General features: G+C 40.9%; 1 protein-coding gene across 1 annotated transcript in view; it reads right to left on the bottom strand.

Moving 5' to 3' along the window:
• Nucleotides 1-4,677: 4,677 nt before the first annotated feature.
• The window catches only part of LOC124128414 (perlucin-like), a 75,399-nt gene continuing 56,125 nt past the window's right edge, over nucleotides 4,678-23,951 (bottom strand). The window contains exon 5 of the mRNA XM_048390185.1: nucleotides 4,678-4,923. Within this exon, the coding sequence (XP_048246142.1) occupies nucleotides 4,700-4,923 (224 nt within the window). The 3' untranslated portion in view covers nucleotides 4,678-4,699. The remainder of the gene's footprint in view (nucleotides 4,924-23,951) is intronic.

Here is a 23,951-nt window from a genome sequence, read left to right as displayed (position 1 = left end):
AATATTGCTGAGTGCGGCGTTAAAAGGCAAACAAACAAACAAACAAACAAACAAAGAGACAAACAAACTGCGATCACGTGACATGAGAGTTTGGAAATGTAAAAATCTGAACGCACCTTATGCATATACAAGAACAAAGGAGGCGAAAAATACGTCTGAAAGTGTCGTCTTGGCAGTCATGAAATAAAGCAATGACATTAAGGTACGTAATATTATTGAATATTAACCGAACATTGATTTGGAAAAAAGGTAACCCTGCGTTAATATGGTATAATACGTACGCTATTCCGACATGGTCAGTTTAGTCGATTATATTTTTTCATATATATTTTTAACCAAGCAATGTCATTGTAATACACATACAGCCAAATAATGAATAAAGGATACGTCTATTTGCCATGAACAAAGTTGAACTGAGAGTAAATAGGTTGAAATAGAGGTGGTGCTGAGGTGAAATGGTGGAGATTGATGCACTTACTTCGCAACGTGCATGCACGTGTGTGGCTGCTTATACTAGTCCGGACTGATGCCGATTTTATAGTGCTAGCTCACTGAGATACCATGCCCAACTTAGACACAGTATACTGACCAGTCCTTGTTTAATCCCCTTAATGCTGACATCCAGGCATGGTAACAACAAGTACCATCTTTTAACGTCTTTTGGTATGACGCGGCCGGGGATCGATCCCTGGACCTTTGTTCCCGGCGGACGCTCTACCACTAGACCATGGAGGCGGTCAGCATAGCTGGAGGGTAGGGGTGTTGGTGGGGGAGGGGGATGGTTCTATTCTTACCGGGACATGTCTGTTGTGAAGAGTTCCCTTCTTAAAGCAGTCGTAACATTCTTTATCCAACCTACCAGACCCGGGGTAGAATAGGTCTTCAGCAACACATGCTTGCTGTAAAAGGCGACTATGCTTGTCGTAAGGGGCGACTAACGGGATCGGGTGGTGTTTAGGCGCGCTGACCTGGTGTGATTGCGTGGATCGATGCTCATGATATCAATCACTGGATTGTCTGGTCCTGACTCGATTGTTTTTACACAGGCCGCCGTCATACAGCTGGAATATTGCTGAGTGTGGCGTTAAACAACAAACAAACAAACAAATCGTCAACCAATCGAAAGTATCACAAATGTAATACCGCTAAAAGACATTTCTATCTATTTATACATAAAAGGGTAAATGGTCAGTAATCAATAATCAAAAGATATATGTATCATTAACGTAATAAAGGGGTGTAGCTGAAACTTCTCATGGTTTGTCGATTTTATTGTTGTTATCACCGTTCTGTCCATATATGTAAGAAAAAATAAAAAAGACTTTATTATATTTTTTAAAATTTAATAGTTAAATAGTCCACCACTAGTCCACGTTGAATGTAAATAGGACAGAGGAGGTTCATTAAAAGAAAACAAATTCAGCAAAGAGGGTTTGTGTATCCTGGCAGTCAGGCTGGTAAGGCTCATCATCAGCTCAGGGACCTAGCTCTCTCTTCACGCAGCCCAGACAGCGAATGGGACTTCTCCCAGGAAGCGCTGCCCAGTCGAACCCACCAAGAACCTTTCAGAGAATGTGAAGACTCCCCAACTCTGCAGCCTTCGACATTACCCAGATTGTCAGAAGGGCTGGTAGCAAACCCGGGTACCCTCCCAATGTCAGTCAACAGATTGGGAGGTACCAAACCTAAGGAACCGAGAAGATGGGGAGTCGGACAACTTGGTACTTGGGATGCAAGTGTAACATTTAGAAATCGAGGTCCACATATTTGCCATGTTTGTCCTGAAGCTTGTCAATCACTTTAGTGTCAAAAGAGACAGATGATTTCATTGGATTTATGAAAAAGGACAAGATCAGGTTTTGAGGGCCTGGATAGGCCTAAGGCCAATTCCAAAGAATTTTGTGTTTATCATTTTCCATGACGCACATATTCTGGGTGTAGCAAGGCGAAGACGGTAATAAAATGATAGTACCACAGCATCATGTCGCTAAAGATACTGTGTTTGTGCCAAAGCTGGGCATCCACTGGCAATGTGTTGGACAGTCTTATTAAATTCATTGCCTAATCATGACAAAAATAACTTTCACAAAAAAATGGTCACTTAAATTCTCAGCATTTGATTCTCAGCTCTCTGTTTGTACATGCTATGGTTGAGTCTGTTTCTGTCCCTCTGAATACACTGTACTGTGGTCATTCAACCTCACTTTGATAAACTGAATCTGGGCCGAATTGATATGGCACTTCCCTTTGTTGACACTCATTTCTGTACCTACATTTCATGTCCTACATCCTTGGCTCATTTAAGAAAACTGTGGAATGCCTTGTTTTCATCATGGGTCCTGACATGCTTCACAAGAGGATCATCATACAAATAAATGTGTGCAAAAGTGCACAATACAATTACTACTACTACTACTACTAGTAGTAGTAGTAGAAATAGTAGTAGTAGTAGTAGTAATAGTAGTTTGTTCGAAGTTATGTGTGCAAATGTGCACAGTACAATTCTATCACGGAACCACGCCCTCCCATCATGATTACCTCCTTTTCACCATCAGTCTTGACATGCTTCATAAGAAGTAGTAGTAGTAGTAGTAATAGCAGTAGTAGTAGTAGTAGTTAGTAATAGGTGTAGTAGTAGTAGTTTGTTCGAAGTTACAATTTTCCGATAGAACTAACGTGATCACGACAAATGGATAGCTTTGAATTAATCATATTTTCATTTCAAAACACAAGCGCCTCGCGAGCAGCAAGCACCGTCTAGCAGTAGAGAACCATCAACAATATTAACATTGAGATTATGTCTCTCGTCATTATTATTACTATCATTGTACTACTAATTGATTATCTTGTATTTCCCCGATAGCCTTTGTTATGCGTGAAAAGAGTGAGTTGAACCAAACTCACTCGAGTTGAGGCCCTAGTAAATTGTGAGTGAGTGAGTTTGGTTACGCTGAAAAGAACATCAGTTATATCACTGAGGAGCCGTGAAGATCCGGGGTACTATAGGTCTTCAGCAACCCATGCTTGCTGTAAAAGCCGACTATGCTTGTCGTAAGAGGCGACGAACTGGATCGGGTGGTCAGGCTCGCTGACGTGGTTGATGCATGTCATCGTTTCCCAATTGCGTGGATCGATGTTAATGATGTCAATCACTGGATTTTCTGGTCCAGACTCGATTACTCGATTACTTACAGACCGCCATCATATAGCTGGAATATTGCTGAGTGCGGCGTTGAACAACAAATAAACTACTATATCACTGAGTGTCAGCTTGATGTAGGAGGAAAGCCCGAAGTGATACACAACCCTCCATAACACTTTCTGCAAGCGACACAAGACCAATATTTACTGTCAGCATAACTGGCTCAAACCCGGTGTATGTAAGGACGTCTCGTATATCTCTAAATCTCTAAGGAATCAGGATGGAATCTTGAAATATTGAACAGGAAGGCATGTATAGTAGGGTGGATTCATCCCGCAGACGACACCCATCCCGTGTCAGCATTCCCAACCTTGGATCAGAAGGTCGTGGTTCGAATCCCATCCCAGAAATCGGATATTGTATGACCGCTACATTAGCGCCTAACGTAGGGGCTGAGGACGTTCACATTAAATATCAGCAAATCGCGGCCCAAACGTGTCTTCTGTTACGAAGGGCTGGCAAGCTTAACCTCTGTTCATGTGGACCTCGGATCAGACGGTCCGTGGTCTGAATCCCATTATGGGGATTGGAAATTTTATAGCTGCCCAGAAGCAAATTGTGATGATTTGACAAGGTGCAAGTGGATATGTCTCATTCTTACGTAGGAGCTTAAAACTTAAACAATGGTCTCATATATTTATATTGGAAGAAACAAGGCTTTTAAATGCGGATTAAAGTGAAAATGATTCACGATTTTGTACAAGACATTATATATAATTTAAAAGACATCTTGTGATCCATTGTTTAGGCTCCAAGCCATAACGTTATATACATAAAAGACATAATAGTTGTAGATATAGAGACACACTATTTCAGTGGTCAAGTTTATTAATCGTCACACACAGACAATTTCTGTCACTGGGAAACAGGTAGGTGATGAACTTTAACTGAGATTTTACGACAGCTTCTTCACCACAGAAAGGTATTCACGACGTGCCGTGTTTAATATTATTACCAACGTCCCACGTTTCCGGTACTATGACAGGCACTCAACCAGGTCACCTTTGTCCACTCAGTCGCTTCACACAACCTTCACCTCTAATTTCACACATTCTACAACGGCAATACTTGGAATGGTCACCGAACTTTACCACCTCATCCACTCCGTCGCTTCATACCACATTCACCTCCACTTTGACACATTCTACAATGGCAATACTTAGAATGGTAATCTTTCCAAGCATGTTGAGTCCAGTTTCATGTATAACTTGTTTCAAGATAGGTTTCCCGTAAGTTGTTCAGATTGTATTTGAAGAAAATGTAATATATGAGAAATACTGTGTTCAGAATACTGCGGATCAGAACACCAAATGTGAAACTATTCAAGTCTGAAATCAGTGTATATCGCAGGTCTAACCTGAAGTTAGTAAGAAGGTATAACGACGTTAGTGAATGTACATGGATACGCATCATGACTGTACAGTTTGATACATACTGGTTCTGGATAGAAGCAAAAGAAAACAGGATGCCAGGCATTAGTTACACAATTTAATTACTTCACTTTGAAATCTCACAAATGAAGTTGTGCTTATGGCTGCAGGTGGCGTCATTCCAGCGATACCCGACTGCGTCCCAAATGACGAGACAATCCTCACCCCCCTTGTAGTTATCTGGTTGACCCGATCCCCAGTTCTGGTATCCACCAGCAAAAGGTCTGCCTCCTTCCCAGACGAACCTGCCCTCGCGAGCCAGGTCACTCCCTCCAATGAAGTAAGCGGAAGTTTAAATGCAAAAGGCAAAGTTTAGAAGTGAAACATAGCCTCAAAAATTGATCGATTGTTTGTCAAAAAAGTCTTTCAATTATTGTTTTTCAAAAAGTGTCACCTCTCTATGTAAAGAGTCCAAACTGCCTTACCTACCTATCCAAAACTCTTAGGCTTTCAGTGCACTTATGCCTTTACAAACCTTTTCCCCTTGCATATCCCCTGATGAAGTCATCCTCCGCTCGACTGTTGATGATGACGAGCCGAGCTCCGAAAAACTGACAGACTGACTGCAAAACGAATGGTATCGGGATGAACAGTAGAACATCAACCGTCTATTGACGTGCTGAGATTTTAAGATGTCAATCCACTGGATTTCCGTTCTCGATAATGTTTTTTTTATTATTCGTGTTGTTGCTGTGATCGGATTTGATGGAATAAACGGTTGATTGATTGATTAGCACCATGATACACCAACCGATCTCAAGCACTACCACTCCGAATGTCTTTGTTTGCTCCCTCCTTGTCAGTTCTGTTAATACTGTTAATAGCCCTGTACATTTATCTTATCGCGTTTATTCACAGCATGCCCAATACGTGCAATGAGCAATACAGTTCTGTACACCGCTCAGTTCAGTCGCAATTTGCAAAGGTCTTGTGGCTATGGCATGCACTATTGCATCTAAAGCCCGATTTCAATCAGGAGAACCTGTTTGTCAAGCAGTTGCTTCTGCATTCTGCACGACTTCACGTATAGATAATGTTGTTTGAGGGACATTTTTATATTCAACCATTCACCTGATAAAGGGGTGAGAAGGGAGATCCGAAACATCGATACAAACAATAAAACGGTTGTTTTCATAATACGCTTAATGCTTTTGATATTTAACTATTTCATATTAATCATATTTGAGCTGAAGACTCAGCACTGGTTACTTACCCTTGCTTCAGCAAAAGTTCCTGTCATGTCAGAGAACCAGTAGCAGGAACGTCCATGGGAATGAAACCCTGGTACACACCTTGAACCTTCAACATTTAAACAAACATATTGATATATGTCATTGGAATCAGTTAGTTTTTGATGCACCATGTAACGGAAATATAGGATAAAGACCGGATTAAGGACTAATTTGGAATTGGGTGTTGGCAAATAAAGAATCACCAGTGCAACACAGTGGCGATGTTGCACCGTAGATCTTCTAGCAGTTCAAAACAGGGAAAAAAGTAGTTCATGTCAATATTCCTAATCTACTCATGTTCGGTATCAAAAGTACAATATACCGATATCCAGAAGGTACAGATTTATGCCTGGGCTATGTACGTGTACTTTCAAATGATATGACACTCAGTTAACGTATGCCTCTTGCAAAGGAATTTCAGGGGGTTCCAATCAACGTTCCTAATATGAAAACACTAAACCTTCACTTTCAACAATAAATCATAGTACAGTAAACTACGGTTATAACGAACTCAAATGGACTACTCAGTTTTGTTCGTTTATAAGCATACATAAACCATCTGTACAGCAAATGGCGGGGACCAAAAGTTAAGTTCGTAATATCCATCAGTTCGTTATAAGCGTGTTCGTGATAAGCGTATTTTACTGTATTGTAATCCTGCAATGATTTGATTATTTTGAAACGGATGCAAATGTTACGAAGGTATTGTAGCGAGCATCAGTCCATGTGAAGAGTGCTCCTGACATATGCCAATGAGTCATGTTGAACGAGACGGTTCAGAGACAAGTTTACAAGTCAGTGGCAGGGCAGGCCTGACAACTTCTCCTCACTGAGGCAAAGAAACGCCCGATGAATGGTAGTCCATATCTGAGGAGGGATAAACCTGATTTCCTGCAACATCATTTGAGGATGAGAATGACATCGGAACATCATTCCATTTCATCCCAGCATGTTTGAATGATGAGGTGATCTTGCAAGCATTCTGGTATTTCGCAACATTCAAATTCCCATCAATCACAACACTTTGACTGTACCGTGTACCCGTTGATTCACCTCAGATCATAAAGCCACCACATTCAAACCATCGCTTTCAAGAAGGCACGGCGTGCCATAACGTTCCCCCTGGATGCCTGAAGACAGGTGTTCTGCTATCGAATCGGTGAACAAGTAAACGTGACACATCAGTGACAAAGGCCACATATCTGAATCACTGGAGACGTCGACCTTGATTAGTATTAGCCTTTTGGCTGGGCGTCTCTCACGGATGCCGTAGGTGTGTCAGTGTCTGCGGACCACCCTCGCAGAAACGGCGCTTCTACACGGGCTGTGAGCCATGCTGTCTGTAACCTGTGTCGACGATATCTTGGCAAGGGGTTGTCGCGGGTGGGCGGACACTACGGGGACCGTCTCTGGCGTGGTTGTTAATACGGGGGCTGCAGAAAATGTTCTAAGCCTGACTAACTTTCAACTATGGGCCATTACAAAGTGAACTAGTCAATGTAGTACATTTTGTAGTAGTTCATTTCAAGTTTGTTTGGTCTGTTGAGTCCGTTTGTATATTAGTGACAGCCAGTGGATTGTGATAGGGGTCTAATGGATACAGAAATGGAAAAGAGCAAGTACCAAGGAGTCATCAAGTTTATGACTTTAGAGAAATGTACTCCCCATGAAATTCATGGCACAAGAGTAAGTGCCCTAGTAATTCCACTGTTAAACTTTGTTGATCCATGTTCAAGGTTGTGAGAACAAGCCTTGATGATAACCCTAGGTCTGGTCGTTCCTCAACTCCCACCAATGAAGATTCAATCAAGGAGATAGAAAAACCTATACTGTCAGATATTACCATTGCTGAACTTGAAGAGGACACAGGTCTAAGGAATGGATCCATTTACACTGTTTTTAAACATTTACAGGTGGATAAAATATCTGCTCGTTTAGTGCCAAAGTTTCTTAATTATAATCTTAATGAAAAAAGAACTGACATTGCTAGAGAAAATTTCGCGCTAAATTGAGAAGGATTTTGTCAAATTCAAAAAGAGATTAGTAACGGGTGATGAAAAATGGGTCCACCACTATGATCCCAAGTCAAATAGTCAATCAATGGAATGACACCATTTCACTTTTCAGCACAAAAAGTCTTCAAGATCAGTACAGAAATTCATGGCCACTGTTTTCTGGGTTTCAAAGAGTGTGATCCTTTGAAAGTCCAAAGACGATAACTAGTGCCTACTATGCTGATTTGCTTCATCGCATGAGAAATTCTATCAAAGAAAGGTGGCGAGGAATTCTGACTTCTGGAGTTCTACTACTTCATGACAACGCCTATTCTCACATCTCTCGACTTGCAAGGTTGCTGTGCGACAATGTGGGTTCCAAGAGCCTCCTAACCCTCCATACTCGCCCGACCTGCCACCAAGTGATTTCCGCTTGTTTCCTAAACTGAAAGATCACCTTTGTGGAAAGCGCAATGACGACAACGATGACCTTAAAGCTTCCGTGAACGGGTTTTGCAGGGTGGCTTCAGAAAACTTCTTCCTCACTGGAATCGAAAACCTTCACTATCGATATGAGATGTGTATTGAAAAGCAGCGATGTTATGTTGAAAAATAAAATTAAAAACACTTTCCCAACTGTTGGTTTTGTTTGTTAGGCTTAGAACTTTTTGACCAGCCCTCGTCGCGTCACCATAAGTGTCATATGGCCTGGACGTTAAATTGGCGTGTGACGTCACACTGAAGCATACCAGAGGCTCGCCATCTGTCATTTTCACATTGCATAATGAAGTAGCATCAAAACGATCAAAAGTAGTATTTTTTTGCAACTCTCAACTACCCTGAAAATTGCATGCAGTGGCAACGATACGGGATTTGATACCTCCTATAGAGCTATAATTGAGTCCTGAATTGGATTAGGTCCGAGATAAAACGAAGCGCAACATCGCATGTCGTCAAATATTGTAGACGCTGTCTGCACCACTGTAGCTGTGCTTGACGGTGGTTTCCTGTCAAAATGGGACGTCTGTGTTTTCTGGCGACAATCCCTGCACATCTGAAGCGACGACGTACGTTTGTGAAGATATTCGTCGAAGGCCAGGGATGCTTCTTTCAGTCACTGTTGCTGGCTGAAATCGATTTCTTAGGTGTGTAGTTCGAATCCAGTTGTCTTGTCGATTGTTGGTTACGCGTGGCCTGCCACTCAGAGGATGGTCTCTGACTGCATTCGTCTGTTGCCAACGTTGCCATAAACACCAAATGGTGTTTCTGTGGACGTTAAATTGTCTTGCAACATCACGTTGACTCGATCCTGCTTCAAGCATACCAATGGCTCGCAGACGCTCATTTTTGGACTGGGGTGGCATTTCGTAATGTTGAATAATTGCGTAATTTTGTTGTTTTTCTGAGTGGTTGTTGTCAGCACGATGCTAAACAATGCATATGGAATCTCGTTAACGCACATGTTTTATACCCATTCTTGGGTAGTGAAATGCATGGGGCTTGCATAAAAGCTAACCTTTGCATGGAATGCATGCTTTTCTGTAGCAGTTGCGTTTTTTTGTGACTTGATTTCATACATGTACTACAATATTGAAAACCAAACTTTACTTGTTTGAAAATACACTAAAATATTGGTGTCACGGGAACTTTTGTTGTTGAGTATAGATATGTGAAGTATTGCCAATTTGAGGAAGGTCGCAATTCTGCTGTAATATAACCTTCACTTAATTAAAAGCATTTATTGGGGAGATATTGTATATTTTAATGTATGGACAATCATGTCAGGTGTAGATGGCACACACAACCTGGCATCAGATTCACGAAGGTATTTAGATGAAACACGTTTCCTTGAAATAAATGGCATTCCGCCATGAGAGTCATAGGTACAAAACAGTTTAAACCAATACTTCAATGGTCCATTATGTGACGCTAAATCAGCATAATATTGCTGTGAAATAGCTTCCTTCTGCATTTTGTACACCATTTTCACTGGTGACTGTAACTTGAAAACGTTACGAGACAATTTCCCTTTCAATGCTAAAGCATTCCAAACGTGCGGTGTGAAAAACAAAACCTTTATTATAGCTGATGGAAAACATGATGGACACATGGAAGCTTATTGTAGAATGCTATTAGTCCCATATGGTAACACATGCAACATTATGGGTCTACGGATTCTTACGTGCATTTTATTGAAGGCAATTTCCTGCAGTATAAACTAGTTTATGACTGTTTGCTTTCAAAGACATGTAATTGAGTGGTATAAACACATTTCTTTAAGGATAACGGTAAGCTAAAAAAAAACACTATTGTGTTTTCTTTCTGTTCGCACAGAGTATCAGGAAAACATTTTTTACTATTTATGCCATTAGGACATGTTAAGCGTTTTGGGGAAATGAGTGACTTACCCTCTGCGTACAGGAGCATGGAAGAGCCCAACAGTAGAAGCGCAACCCCAGAGAACACATTCATTGTTGCAGTTGAGATGCTGGCGGTTAGCGTGTCATAGGATGCACTGGCGAGTAAACGGATGCATATATGATATAAAGCATTTTCATGGTTTGGAGCAGCTGTGAAAAGATAAGCATTGATTAAGCTATCGGGACACAAGCAGCTGGGAACTAATGATGCGTATTTGGAGGGACATAGGGCTAAACAATATTATAAGCAAAAAACAATATACCTTTCACGATTTCTACTTTTGTGAAACTGAATCCATTTATATGTTTTGATATCCGAGTATTAATAAATTATTTGAATTAAGTCGTCAAGATACAAATGTCATGTTTGTCGATTTAATTAATATTTACTAACGTAGGTTCATAAAATATGTATCTCAAATACACTTACCGTATTCGACGTAATAAGCGCCCAGGGCGCTCTCAAAATTAGAAATAGGGGGCCCTTATTTGAATATTATTTTGGTGGAAAAAAACAGAATTGAAAGATAAATTTCGTGGTTTATGCTGACAGCCTGAAATGTTTATATACTTCAGATATATTTTTCCAGAATTTAATTGCCAATAATTAAGGGTGCATATAGCACACGAGTAAGTCTTGTGTACATTGATCAATCGGAAGGGGTGCTAATTGGGATTGTTTACTTACCAATATATTAGCAAATATCGCCGTGGGCGCTTATTACGTCGAATACGGTACATACATGAATAAGACATGTTGAACGAGGGGCTTCAGAGGAAAATTTACAAGTCAGTGGCTAGTGCGCAGTATATATTAATACAGGCCTGAGACCTTCTCCACAGTTTGGCGACAAAAGGCCCGATAAGTAGTAATCCATATCTGAGGAATATATATATATAAATAATTTTACTCCCAAAAGGAACAAGATGGGTAAACGGAGAAGGGAATTCGAAAAAAACAGCCATTGAGGAGCAATAATTAATTGGGATATATTGTAGTTTCTTTAACAAATTAACCTTGCAAATAATTTTGTAACAAATTAAACTATTGAGCTGTATATATGTACTGAAAATGTACATGTATTGTTGCCCAACTCCCCATTGTTCTCGGTGCCTTAGGTCTGTTGGCTGAGATTGGGAGAGTGTCAGGGGGAACGCCCCTGAGCTGCTGATGAGCCTAACGAGACTGACTGTGCCAGAATCACGCCAACACTCATGTGCTGCATTTTTTTATATTTTAATAATAATAATAACAACAAGAACAACAACAAGAACAACAACAACAACAATAATAATAATAATAATAATAATGTATTGACTTGTTTTACTCAAGTCATTAATGAATTGCTGGTCAACTCAACTTGATATGGGGCAGGTGGTGACTTCGGAACCCATTTCTATCAGCAGAGGAATATTTCAGGGCGATTCTTTTAGCCCTTTGCTTTTCTGTTTGTTACTAAAACCTTTAAGCTTTTTGCTCAGCAAAGAGGACAGTTATCACCCGGGACCTCTAAGCACAGAACCCCAACAGCCCTTACTCACCTCCTTTACATGGATGACCTTGAACTTATAGCCAATGGAGGATCTACACTCAAAAAACAGATTCTGCTTGTGGAGTACTTTTCTAATGATATCGGCATGTCCTTTGGTCTCGACAAATGCAACATTCGTCATTTGAAACGTGGCAAGGTAGAAGAGGAAGGATCCGTCCCTTTACTTAGAGGAGGAGTTATTGACCATCTTGAATTGGGGAATGTCAGGCCTATATGTACTTAGGGATGCAGATTAGGGACAAACTCCAGAATGCCCATATCAAGGGCAAACTTCGGGCAGAGTACAAATGTTGACTTAAGAAAATCTGGAGTTCAGAGCTGAACGCTCGCAATAAAGTCAAAGCCACAAATACTTACGCTGTGCACGTCTTTTCGTATTCTTTTGGTGTTGTTGATTGGACGAAACAAGAAATTCAGGGTATTGACACACTCACACAAAGAATCATGTCAGACAATACATCCCACCATCCTCGCTCTTCCCTCAATCGCTTATATTTACCAATCATGATGGGAGGGCGTGGTTTGATTAATGTGGAGGCTCTTCATGATAGAATTGTCTTGTGCACTTTTGCACACATTTATTCGTCTGATGATCCTCTTGTGAAGCATGTCAAGATTCATGATGAAAACAAGGCAGTTTTCGAAAACGAGCAAAGGATGTGGTACATAATCTCAATGACTGTGTTGATTTTGTTGATGGTTCTGTACTGCTGGACGGTACAGAAATAAGTGTCAACCAAGCGAAGTGCCATATCAAGTCGGACCATTCAGATAGCCTTTCCATTTTCAAGGAAAGGCAATCTGAACGCTACTGCATCGAGTTTATGTGCAGTGCGAGAAGATCAGCAATCCTGCAGAGTCCTTGGATGAAGTCGTCTGGCCTGAAAAGTAAAACAGAAGGCTTTCTGTTTGCTGCTCAGGATAGGCCACTTCCCACTCGAAACAGTCAATGTGTGATTTTGCATCAAAATGTAAATATGAAATGTAGATTATGTAATGAATTTAATGAGACTGTCCAACACATTGTGAGTGGATGCCCAGCTTTGGCACAAACACAGTATCTTAAACGACATAATGAGGTGGCTTGATCATCGTGTTACCGTCTTCGCCATGCTTGTGGTTTTGACACAGAGATCCACCCATGGTACGACCCGGAATATTTAGAGGGCGTCATGGAAAATGATAAATAGAAAATTCTTTTGAATAGGCCCATTTACAGCCTTAGACGTATCCAGGCTAAAAAACCTGATCTTGTCCTTTTTTGATAAATCCAATGAAATCATTCATATCATTGAGTTTTCTGTCCCCTTTGACACTAATATGATTGACAAGATTGAGGAAAAACATGGCAAATATGCGGACCTCTCTTTCGAAATGTCACGCTTTGCACCCCAAGTACCAAGTTTTCCGACTCCCCATTGATCTCGGTGACTTAGGTTTGGTACCTGCCAATCTGTTGACTGACATTGGGAGAGTACCTGGGCTTGCTACGAGGAATACAGCCCTTTTGACAATCTGGGTAATGCAGAAGGCTGCAGTGTTGGTGCGTCTTCACAAGTTCTGGGTGGGTTTGACTAGACAGAGCTTCCTGGGAGAAGTCCGATTCGCTGTCTGGGCTGCGTGTAGAGGGTGAAAGGGCCCTGAGCTGATGATGAACCTAACCAGCCTGACTATGCCAGGATCACCCGACCCCTCTTTGCTGCATTTTTTATTTGAATCTGTAAATAATAATAATAATAATAAACGATTCTCCTTGTCGAGTCCTTGTCTAATGATATGGGCATGTCCTTTGGACTCGACAAATGCAACATTATTCGTCTGAAATGCGGCGAGATAGAGGAGGGACAAACTCCAGAATGCCCACATCAAGGAAAAACTTGGACAGATTACGTGATCATGGAATTTCCCACATCCATAGTTTTCGTGGTTATCAGTTTTGCTTAACTGTGATATTACTGCAATTAGAATATTTGAACATTTGCAGCATTCTCTGTGTTTTCATTGGTCAAGATACACATCTTCAAGACAAGCCATCAAATTCTCAACCATAGCTCAGGCTTGACGCGAATGACACCTTGTTGTTGGACAGACATGGTCGCAAAACCAAGGGGAGCTCAACTAATTTCTAGGTCTATATATTGCAACACAGTCAGCTATCAACTTAAATACACGTATTTTAATGAGCCATTGTGCAAGCTGTTGTTAAATAGCCTGGTGTTTGATATGATTGGTTGGTTAGTCTGTTGTTTATAGCGGCACTCAGCAACATTGCAGCTACAGCTGTTTGTAAATAATCGAGTCTGGACCAGACAATCCAGTGATTAATATCATGAGCATCGATCCACGCAATTGGAATCGACGGCATGCATCAACAAAGTCAGCGACTCTGACCACACGATCTCGTTTGTCGCCTCTCTGACAAGCATAGTCGTCTCTATGGCAAGCATGGGTTGCTGAAGACCTATTCTATACCGGATCTTTGTTTGACATGAACATAGATTGATCAAGCATATGTCACGTATAGTTGTGCATATAAAGATTTTTTGAATGTAATATTTCAGGTGATAGAAATGCTAGGATCATGAGTGGCAGCACAGCTGTGGTCCGCACCTCGGTGTTATTGCACACCTGTATTCACTGATAACGAAGAAAAGGTGAGCGTTTCTTGCCCCACCTGTGACACTCATCACAAACACACACCAAAACGTTTTAAAATCAACTGACAGTGGTCGCACTGGTAAATACATTTCTATTCGAATGAACACAAGCTGTTCCGAAAAAGCCTACACAGTTGTCAATATATCTGATTTTATCTGATATGCAGTACCAAATTGTGACTTGCAAACTGTCTGTGATGCGATGACTGTGTCATTTGCGCATTATTATCCGGGTATTGATTGAGTGGTTGCCATCATCAAATGTTAATAATAATACATGAAATATATAGATACCTATTTCGAGTCAAAATAGACCGCCTACGTGGTCTAATGGTGGAGCGTCCGCCCGGAGAGCGGAAGGTCCGGGGTTCGATCCCCGACCGCGTCATACCAAAAAACGTTAAAAGATGGTATTTGTTGTTACCCTGGCTCGGAGTCAGTAATAGTGTGTCTGAGTGGGGTATTCATGTTAAACTGCGGCATTGTATCTCAGTTAGCTAGCACCATAACTCTGCGTCAGTCCGGACTAGTACAAGCAGCCACTCACATACGTACACGTGCATGCACGTCGCTATGTAAGTGCAATAATTTTGGACGCGACGTTAAACCCCATTTCACCTCAGCTCGAGTCAAAATAGATTTCCGCTCTTAGTCATTATTCTATCGGGAAAACTGTTTTTCGATGATGCCGTTGAAGAAATATGGTTTGAGACATTAACAAAGCACTGATACTCAGACACGTGTTATTATTTATAATCTTTAGCTTAATAAACATTGTTCAGTACACTTCAGTATTTTTTAAGAACCATCATATATGTTATGTTCATAAAGCTGGGTGTCGCTGACGTCATTGGTGCCTTGAACGCAGATATGTCAGCATCAATCTGGAACTGATTTCGTAATTGGAACAGGCGTGTTCCGAGCGTGACGATCCAATTCAAGTTGTTCTAAAAACAAAGTCTAACAATGTTCGGGAAAAAAGTATGTCAAAATGGCGTTGTTAAATTTCAGAGTTTCAACTGGGACACTTGTTTTACAATGTTAACAGATGCTGGTGAGGTGAGGTGAAATTTGGCTTAACGTCTCGTCCAAGATTATTGCACTTATATTACGACGTGAATGCACGTGTGTGTGTGTGTGTGTGTGTGTGTGTGTGTGTGTGTGTGTGTGTGTGTGTGCGTGCTTGTACTAGTCCGGTCTGATGCCGATTTATAGTGCTAGCTCACTAACATACCATGCCGCAGTTTAACATGAATACCCCACTCAGACACAGTGTACTGACTCCAAGCCGACCAGTCCTTGTTTTAGCCCCTTAATGCCAAGCGCCAGACAGGGTAACAACAAGTACCATCTTTTGTTATGACGCGGCCAGCAATCGAACTCCGGACCTTCCGCTTTCCGGGCGGACTCTCTACCACAAGACCAAAGAGGCGGTCTAACAGATGCTATCTGGATACAACTCGAAAACAGGGTAAGGTTGTACATTCGTAACGACTGATGAGCAGTGACGCAAATGTGGCTCATAATTTTACAAATGGCATGAATGGGCACGGGCGGCCCAGTCGTCTAAGGCGCCGCGATTCGCTTTGTAGAGTTGCGTCCCTTGGTCACACCAGAAACCTATGATTGGTGGTTCGATTCCTGGTTCGCCCTGATTATGTTTCTGGGTTTGTCAGCACCGTACCCGTGCTCGTGAATTTCACCGAAGTTTCACAGAATGTGTGTAGCATGTCTGGGAGAGGATGGGAGATGACTTGGGTACCTGGGAGACGGGATCTCAGGGAATGTATGACACATGGGGAGGTCGTGCAGGTGGGAATTGGGAAGGCAGAATGTGGGCGGCATGTCTGGAATAGGATTGGAGATGAAAGTGGTAAACGTCTGAGACCTGCATCACTCCGGGCTTTCCTCCCACATTGAGCTGACACGCCGTGATAAAATTGGAATAATGTTAAAAGCTGCGTTAAACCCAGCTCACTCACAAATGGCATGGCCAATCTTAGAGCATCATTAGACGCGTTGCTAAACAAAATCAAAAACGTTTCTTAAGCTTTCAACACTAGCACTAGTGTCATATTGTGTATAATTATATGCTATTCCGTCACAACCAAGAAACTATTTCGAAATTGCTGTGACCTTAACAAAACACGAACACTAATGTAACACAAGGCGGTTGCTAGAGAACCAGCCACACATGTTCACAAGCGTAACGGGAAAGGGTTACGGTGAATGCGTTTTCATAATACAACTATTGATTATTGGCATGGCAACGGAAGTAACCATAGTGCACAAACAATCAATGTTTATATAAACGTTTCTATTATTCTGCCCTACCAATACTTACTTTTCGGTGGGGCAGGATACTCTCACCTTTTCCCGAACACCTGGTATCATCACTATTTTATAGTGATTCATAAACACATGCTTATGACAAGTAGTTGGGATCGGTGGCGACTTTGCTTTATGCAGAGATTTCTATTGGCTTTAGAAAGGGTTTTGTCGCTTTATTGAAACCGCTCTATTATTATGCTCAACCAGTCTTTGTATTTATGTGGACATTCACATGTATTCTAATTTTCACACCCTACACTTTATATTACATTACCTACAGAGTGTATGTAAACTGTTCATTACTTTCTGTTTACATATCTCGAAATCATTATGGCAAACGTTTGTTGGATTTCACGACCATCATATCACAACCTGTCAAGACTTAATTGTCTCATGTAGAATCCCACATTAGAACCAAAAATATGTAGCTATTTATCATAGAGGCGTGGAATTCATCCCTGATATTAGCAACTACATTATCTGTTTGTGTGTTGTCGACAGCATGTATAAAATCATTGACATAAATAATTTTATTTTTGACGGTGTTAAATGAAGATCCATACGTATATTTCGTTGCAGCTCCTGTTTAATGAACACCAATCCGTATGTGTTGTTGCACCTTCTGTTTCATGAACACTCATACGCATGTGTTCTTGCACCTTCTGTTTCATGAAGACCAATCCATATGTGTTGTTGCACCTTCTGTTTCATTAACATTTATAAGCATGTGTTGTTGCACCTTCTGTTTCATAAACATTCATACGCATGTACGCATGTGTTGTTGCACCTTCTGTTTCATGAACACTAATGCGTATATGCTGTTGCACCTTCTGTTTCATGAACACTAATCCGTATGTGTTGTTGCACCTTCTGTTTCATAAACATTCATACGCATGTGTTGTTGCACCTTCTGTTTCATAAACATTCATACGCATGTACGCATGTGTTGTTGCACCTTCTGTTTCATGAACACTAATGCGTATATGCTGTTGCACCTTCTGTTTCATGAAGACCAATCCGTATGTGTTGTTGCACCCTCTGTTTCATTAACATTCATACGCATGTGTTGTTGCACCTTCTGTCTAATGAAGACCAATTCATATGTGTTGTTGCTCCTTCTGTTTCATAAACATTCATACGCATGTGTTGTTGCACCTTCTGTCTAATGAAGACCAATCCATATGTGTTGTTGCTCCTTCTGTTTCAAAAACACTCATACGCATGTGTTGTTGCACCTTCTGTCTAATGAAGACCAATCCATATGTGTTGTTGCACCTTCTGTTTCATAAACTATCATACGCATGTGTTGTTGCACCTTCTGTTTCATGAAGACCAATCCATATGTGTTGTTGCACCTTCTGTTTCATAAACTGTCATACGCATGTGTTGTTGCACCTTCTGTCTAATGAAGACCAATTCGTATGTGTTGTTGCACCTTCTGTTTCATAAACATTCATACGCATGTACGCATGTGTTGATGCACCCTCTGTTTCATGAAGACTAATCCGTATGTGTTGTTGCACCTTCTGTTTCATGAACAGTCATACGCATGTGTTGTTGCACCTTCTGTTTCATAAACAGTCATACGCATGTGTTGTTGCACCTTCTGTTTCATGAACACTAATCCGTATGTGTTGTTGCTCCTTCTGTTTCATAAACATTCATACGCATGTGTTGTTGCACCTTCTGTTTCATGAAGACCAATCCGTATGTGTTGTTGCACCTTCTGTTTCATAAACTGTCATACGCATGTGTTGTTGCACCTTCTGTCTAATGAAGACCAATCCATATGTGTTGTTGCACCTTCTGTTTCATAAACACACATACGCATGTGTTGTTGCACCTTCTGTCTAATGAAGACCAATCCATATGTGTTGTTGCACCCTCTGTTTCATAAACATTCATCCGCATGTGTTGTTGCACCTTCTGTTTCATGAAGACCAATCCATATGTGTTGTTGCACCTTCTGTTTCATAAACATTCATACGCCTGTGTTGTTGCACCTTCTGTTTCATGAAGACCAATCCGTATGTGTTGTTGCACCTTCTGTTTCATAAACATTCATACGCCTGTGTTGTTGCACCTTCTGTTTCATGAAGACCAATCCGTATGTGTTGTTGCACCTTCTGTTTCATAAACAGTCATCCGCCTGTGTTGTTGCACCTTCTGTTTCATGAAGACCAATCCATATGTGTTGTTGCACCTTCTGTTTCATAAACACTCATACGCATGTGTTGTTGCACCTTCTGTCTAATGAAGACCAATCCATATGTGTTGTTGCTCCTTCTGTTTCATAAACACTCATACACATGTGTTGTTGCACCTTCTGTCTAATGAAGACCAATCCATATGTGTTGTTGCACCTTCTGTTTCATAAACATTCATACGCATGTACGCATGTGTTGTTGCACCCTCTGTTTCATGAACACTAATCCGTATGTGTTGTTGCACCTTCTGTTTCATGAACAGTCATACGCATGTGTTGTTGCACCTTCTGTTTCATAAACAGTCATACGCATGTGTTGTTGCACCTTCTGTTTCATGAACACTAATCCGTATGTGTTGTTGCTCCTTCTGTTTCATAAACAGTCATACGCATGTGTTGTTGCACGTTCTGTTTCATGAAGACCAATCCGTATGTATTGTTGCACCTTCTGTCTCATAAACAGTCATACGCATGTGTTGTTGCACCTTCTGTTTCATGAAGACCAATCCGTATGTGTTGTTGCACCTTCTGTTTCATAAAAATTCATACGCATGTGTTGTTGCACCTTCTGTTTCATGAAGACCAATCCATATGTGTTGTTGCACCTTCTGTTTCATAAACATTCATACGCATGTGTTGTTGCACCTTCTGTCTAATGAAGACCAATCCATATGTGTTGTTGCTCCTTCTGTTTCATAAACATTCATACGCATGTGTTGTTGCACCTTCTGTCTAATGAAGACCAATCCATATGTGTTGTTGCACCTTCTGTTTCATAAACATTCATACGCATGTGTTGTTGCACCTTTTGTCTAATGAAGACCAATCCATATGTGTTGTTGCACCTCCTGTTTCATAAACACTCATACGCATGTGTTGTTGCACCTTCTGTCTAATGAAGACCAATCCATATGTGTTGTTGCTCCTTCTGTTTCATAACACTCATACGCATGTGTTGTTGCACCTTCTGTCTAATGAAGACCAATCCATATGTGTTGTTGCTCCTTCTGTTTCATAAACACTCATACGCATGTACGCATGTGTTGTTGCACCTTCTGTTTCATGAACACTAATGCGTATATGCTGTTGCACCTTCTGTTTCATGAAGACCAATCCGTATGTGTTGTTGCACCCTCTATTTCATTAACATTCATACGCATGTGTTGTTGCACCTTCTGTCTAATGAAGACCAATTCATATTTGTTGTTGCTCCTTCTGTTTCATAAACATTCATACGCATGTGTTGTTGCACCTTGTGTCTAATGAAGACCAATTCATATGTGTTGTTGCTCCTTCTGTTTCATAAACATTCATACGCATGTGTTGTTCCACCTTCTGTCTAATGAAGACCAATCCATATGTGTTGTTGCACCTTCTGTTTCATAAACTGTCATACGCATGTGTTGTTGCACCTTCTGTTTCATGAAGACCAATCCGTATGTGTTGTTGCACCTTCTGTTTCATAAACAGTCATACGCCTGTGTTGTTGCACCTTCTGTTTCATGAATACCAATCCATATGTGTTGTTGCACCTTCTGTTTCATAAACACTCATTTGCATGTGTTGTTGCACCTTCTGTCTAATGAAGACCAATCCATATGTGTTGTTGCTCCTTCTGTTTCATAAACACTCATACACATGTGTTGTTGCACCTTCTGTCTAATGAAGACCAATCCATATGTGTTGTTGCACCTTCTGTTTCATAAACATTCATACGCATGTGTTGTTGCACCCTCTGTTTCATGAAGACTAATCCGTATGTGTTGTTGCACCTTCTGTTTCATGAACAGTCATACGCATGTGTTGTTGCACCTTCTGTTTCATAAACAGTCATACGCATGTGTTGTTTCACCTTCTGTTTCATGAACACTAACCCGTATGTGTTGTTGCTCCTTCTGTTTCATAAACAGTCATACGCATGTGTTGTTGCACCTTCTGTTTCATGAAGACCAATCCGTATGTGTTGTTGCACCTTCTGTCTCATAAACAGTCATACGCATGTGTTGTTGCACCTTCTGTTTCATGAAGACCAATCCGTATGTGTTGTTGCACCTTCTGTTTCATAAACATTCATACGCATGTGTTGTTGCACCTTCTGTTTCATGAAGACCAATCCGTATGTGTTGTTGCACCTTCTGTTTCATAAACTGTCATACGCATGTGTTGTTGCACCTTCTGTCTAATGAAGACCAATCCATATGTGTTGTTGCACTTTCTGTTTCATAAACACTCATACGCATGTGTTGTTGCACCTTCTGTCTAATGAAGACCAATCCATATGTGTTGTTGCTCCTTCTGTTTCATAAACATTCATACGCATGTGTTGTTGCACCTTCTGTCTAATGAAGACCAATCCATATGTGTTGTTGCTCCTTCTGTTTCATAAACACTCATACGCATGTGTTGTTGCACCTTCTGTCTAATGAAGACCAATCCATATGTGTTGTTGCACCTTCTGTTTCATAAACATTCATACGCATGTGTTGTTGCACCTTCTGTCTAATGAAGACCTATCCATATGTGTTGTTGCACCTCCTGTTTCATAAACACTCATACGCATGTGTTGTTGCACCTTCTGTCTAATGAAGACCAATCCATATGTGTTGTTGCTCCTTCTGTTTCATAACACTCATACGCATGTGTTGTTGCACCTTCTGTCTAATGAAGACCAATCCATATGTGTTGTTGCTCCTTCTGTTTCATAAACACTCATACGCATGTGTTGTTGCACCTTCTGTTTCATGAAGACCAATCCATATGTGTTGTTGCTCCTTCTGTTTCATAAACATTCATACGCATGTGTTGTTGCACCTTCTGTCTAATGAAGACCAATCCATATGTGTTGTTGCTCCTTCTGTTTCATAAACATTCATACGCATGTGTTGTTGCACCTTCTGTCTAATGAAGACCAATCCATATGTGTTGTTGCACCTTCTGTTTCATAAACATTCATACGCATGTGTTGTTGCACCTTCTGTCTAATGAAGACCTATCCATATGTGTTGTTGCACCTCCTGTTTCATAAACACTCATACGCATGTGTTGTTGCACCTTCTGTTTCATAAACATTCATACGCATGTGTTGTTGCACCTTCTGTTTCATGAAGACCAATCCGTATGTGTTGTTGCACCCTCTGTTTCATAAACATTCATCCGCATGTGTTGTTGCACCTTCTGTTTCATGAAGACCAATTCGTATGTGTTGTTGCACCTTCTGTTTCATAAACATTCATACGCATGTACGCATGTGTTGATGCACCTTCTGTTTCATGAAGACCAATCCGTATGTGTTGTTGCACCTTCTGTTTCATAAACATTCATACGCATGTGTTGTTGCACCTTCTGTTTCATGAAGACCAATCCGTATGTGTTGTTGCACCTTCTGTTTCATAAACTGTCATACGCATGTGTTGTTGCACCTTCTGTCTAATGAAGACCAATCCATATGTGTTGTTGCACTTTCTGTTTCATAAACATTCATCCGCATGTGTTGTTGCACCTTCTGTTTCATGAAGACCAATCCGTATGTGTTGTTGCACCTTCTGTTTCATAAATATTCATACGCCTGTGTTGTTGCACCTTCTGTTTGATGAAGACCAATCCGTATGTGTTGTTGCACCTTCTGTTTCATAAACAGTCATACGCCTGTGTTGTTGCACCTTCTGTTTCATGAAGACCAATCCATATGTGTTGTTGCACCTTCGGTTTCATAAACACTCATACGCATGTGTTGTTGCACCTTCTGTCTAATGAAGACCAATCCATATGTGTTGTTGCTCCTTCTGTTTCATAAACACTCATACACATGTGTTGTTGCACCTTCTGTCTAATGAAGACCAATCCATATGTGTTGTTGCACCTTCTGTTTCATAAACATTCATACGCATGTACGCATGTGTTGTTGCACCCTCTGTTTCATGAAGACTAATCCGTATGTGTTGTTGCACCTTCTGTTTCATGAACAGTCATACGCATGTGTTGTTGCACCTTCTGTTTCATAAACAGTCATACGCATGTGTTGTTGCAACTTCTGTTTCATGAAGACTAATCCGTATGTGTTGTTGCTCCTTCTGTTTCATAAACAGTCATACGCATGTGTTGTTGCACCTTCTGTTTCATGAAGACCAATCCGTATGTGTTGTTGCACCTTCTGTCTCATAAACAGTCATACGCATGTGTTGTTGCACCTTCTGTTTCATGAAGACCAATCCGTATGTGTTGTTGCACCTTCTGTTTCATAAACATTCATACGCATGTGTTGTTGCACCTTCTGTTTCATGAAGACCAATCCGTATGTGTTGTTGCACCTTCTGTTTCATAAACTGTCATACGCATGTGTTGTTGCACCTTCTGTCTAATGAAGACCAATCCATATGTGTTGTTGCACCTTCTGTTTCATAAACACTCATACGCATGTGTTGTTGCACCTTCTGTCTAATGAAGACCATTCCATATGTGTTGTTGCTCCTTCTGTTTCATAAACATTCATACGCATGTGTTGTTGCACCTTCTGTCTAATGAAGACCAATCCATATGTGTTATTGCACCTTCTGTTTCATAAACATTCATACGCATGTGTTGTTGCACCTTCTGTCTAATGAAGACCAATTCATATGTGTTGTTGCACCTCCTGTTTCATAAACACTCATACCCATGTGTTGTTGCACCTTCTGTCTAATGAAGACCAATCCGTATGTGTTGTTGCTCCTTCTGTTTCATAACACTCATACACATGTGTTGTTGCACCTTCTGTCTAATGAAGACCAATCCGTATGTGTTGTTGCACCTTCTGTTTCATAAACATTCATACGCATGTACGCATGTGTTGTTGCACGCTCTGTTTCATGAAGACTAATCCGTATGTGTTGTTGCACCTTCTGTTTCATGAACAGTCATACGCATGTGTTGTTGCACCTTCTGTTTCAT

Source organism: Haliotis rufescens, unplaced genomic scaffold, assembly GCF_023055435.1.
Source record: "Haliotis rufescens isolate VD_foot unplaced genomic scaffold, xgHalRufe1.0.p SCAF_86, whole genome shotgun sequence".
In the NCBI taxonomy this organism is placed as follows: Eukaryota; Metazoa; Mollusca; class Gastropoda; order Lepetellida; family Haliotidae; genus Haliotis; species Haliotis rufescens.
The sequence above is the reverse complement of the archived record's forward strand: the minus strand, read 5'-3'. Positions and strand labels throughout refer to the sequence as shown.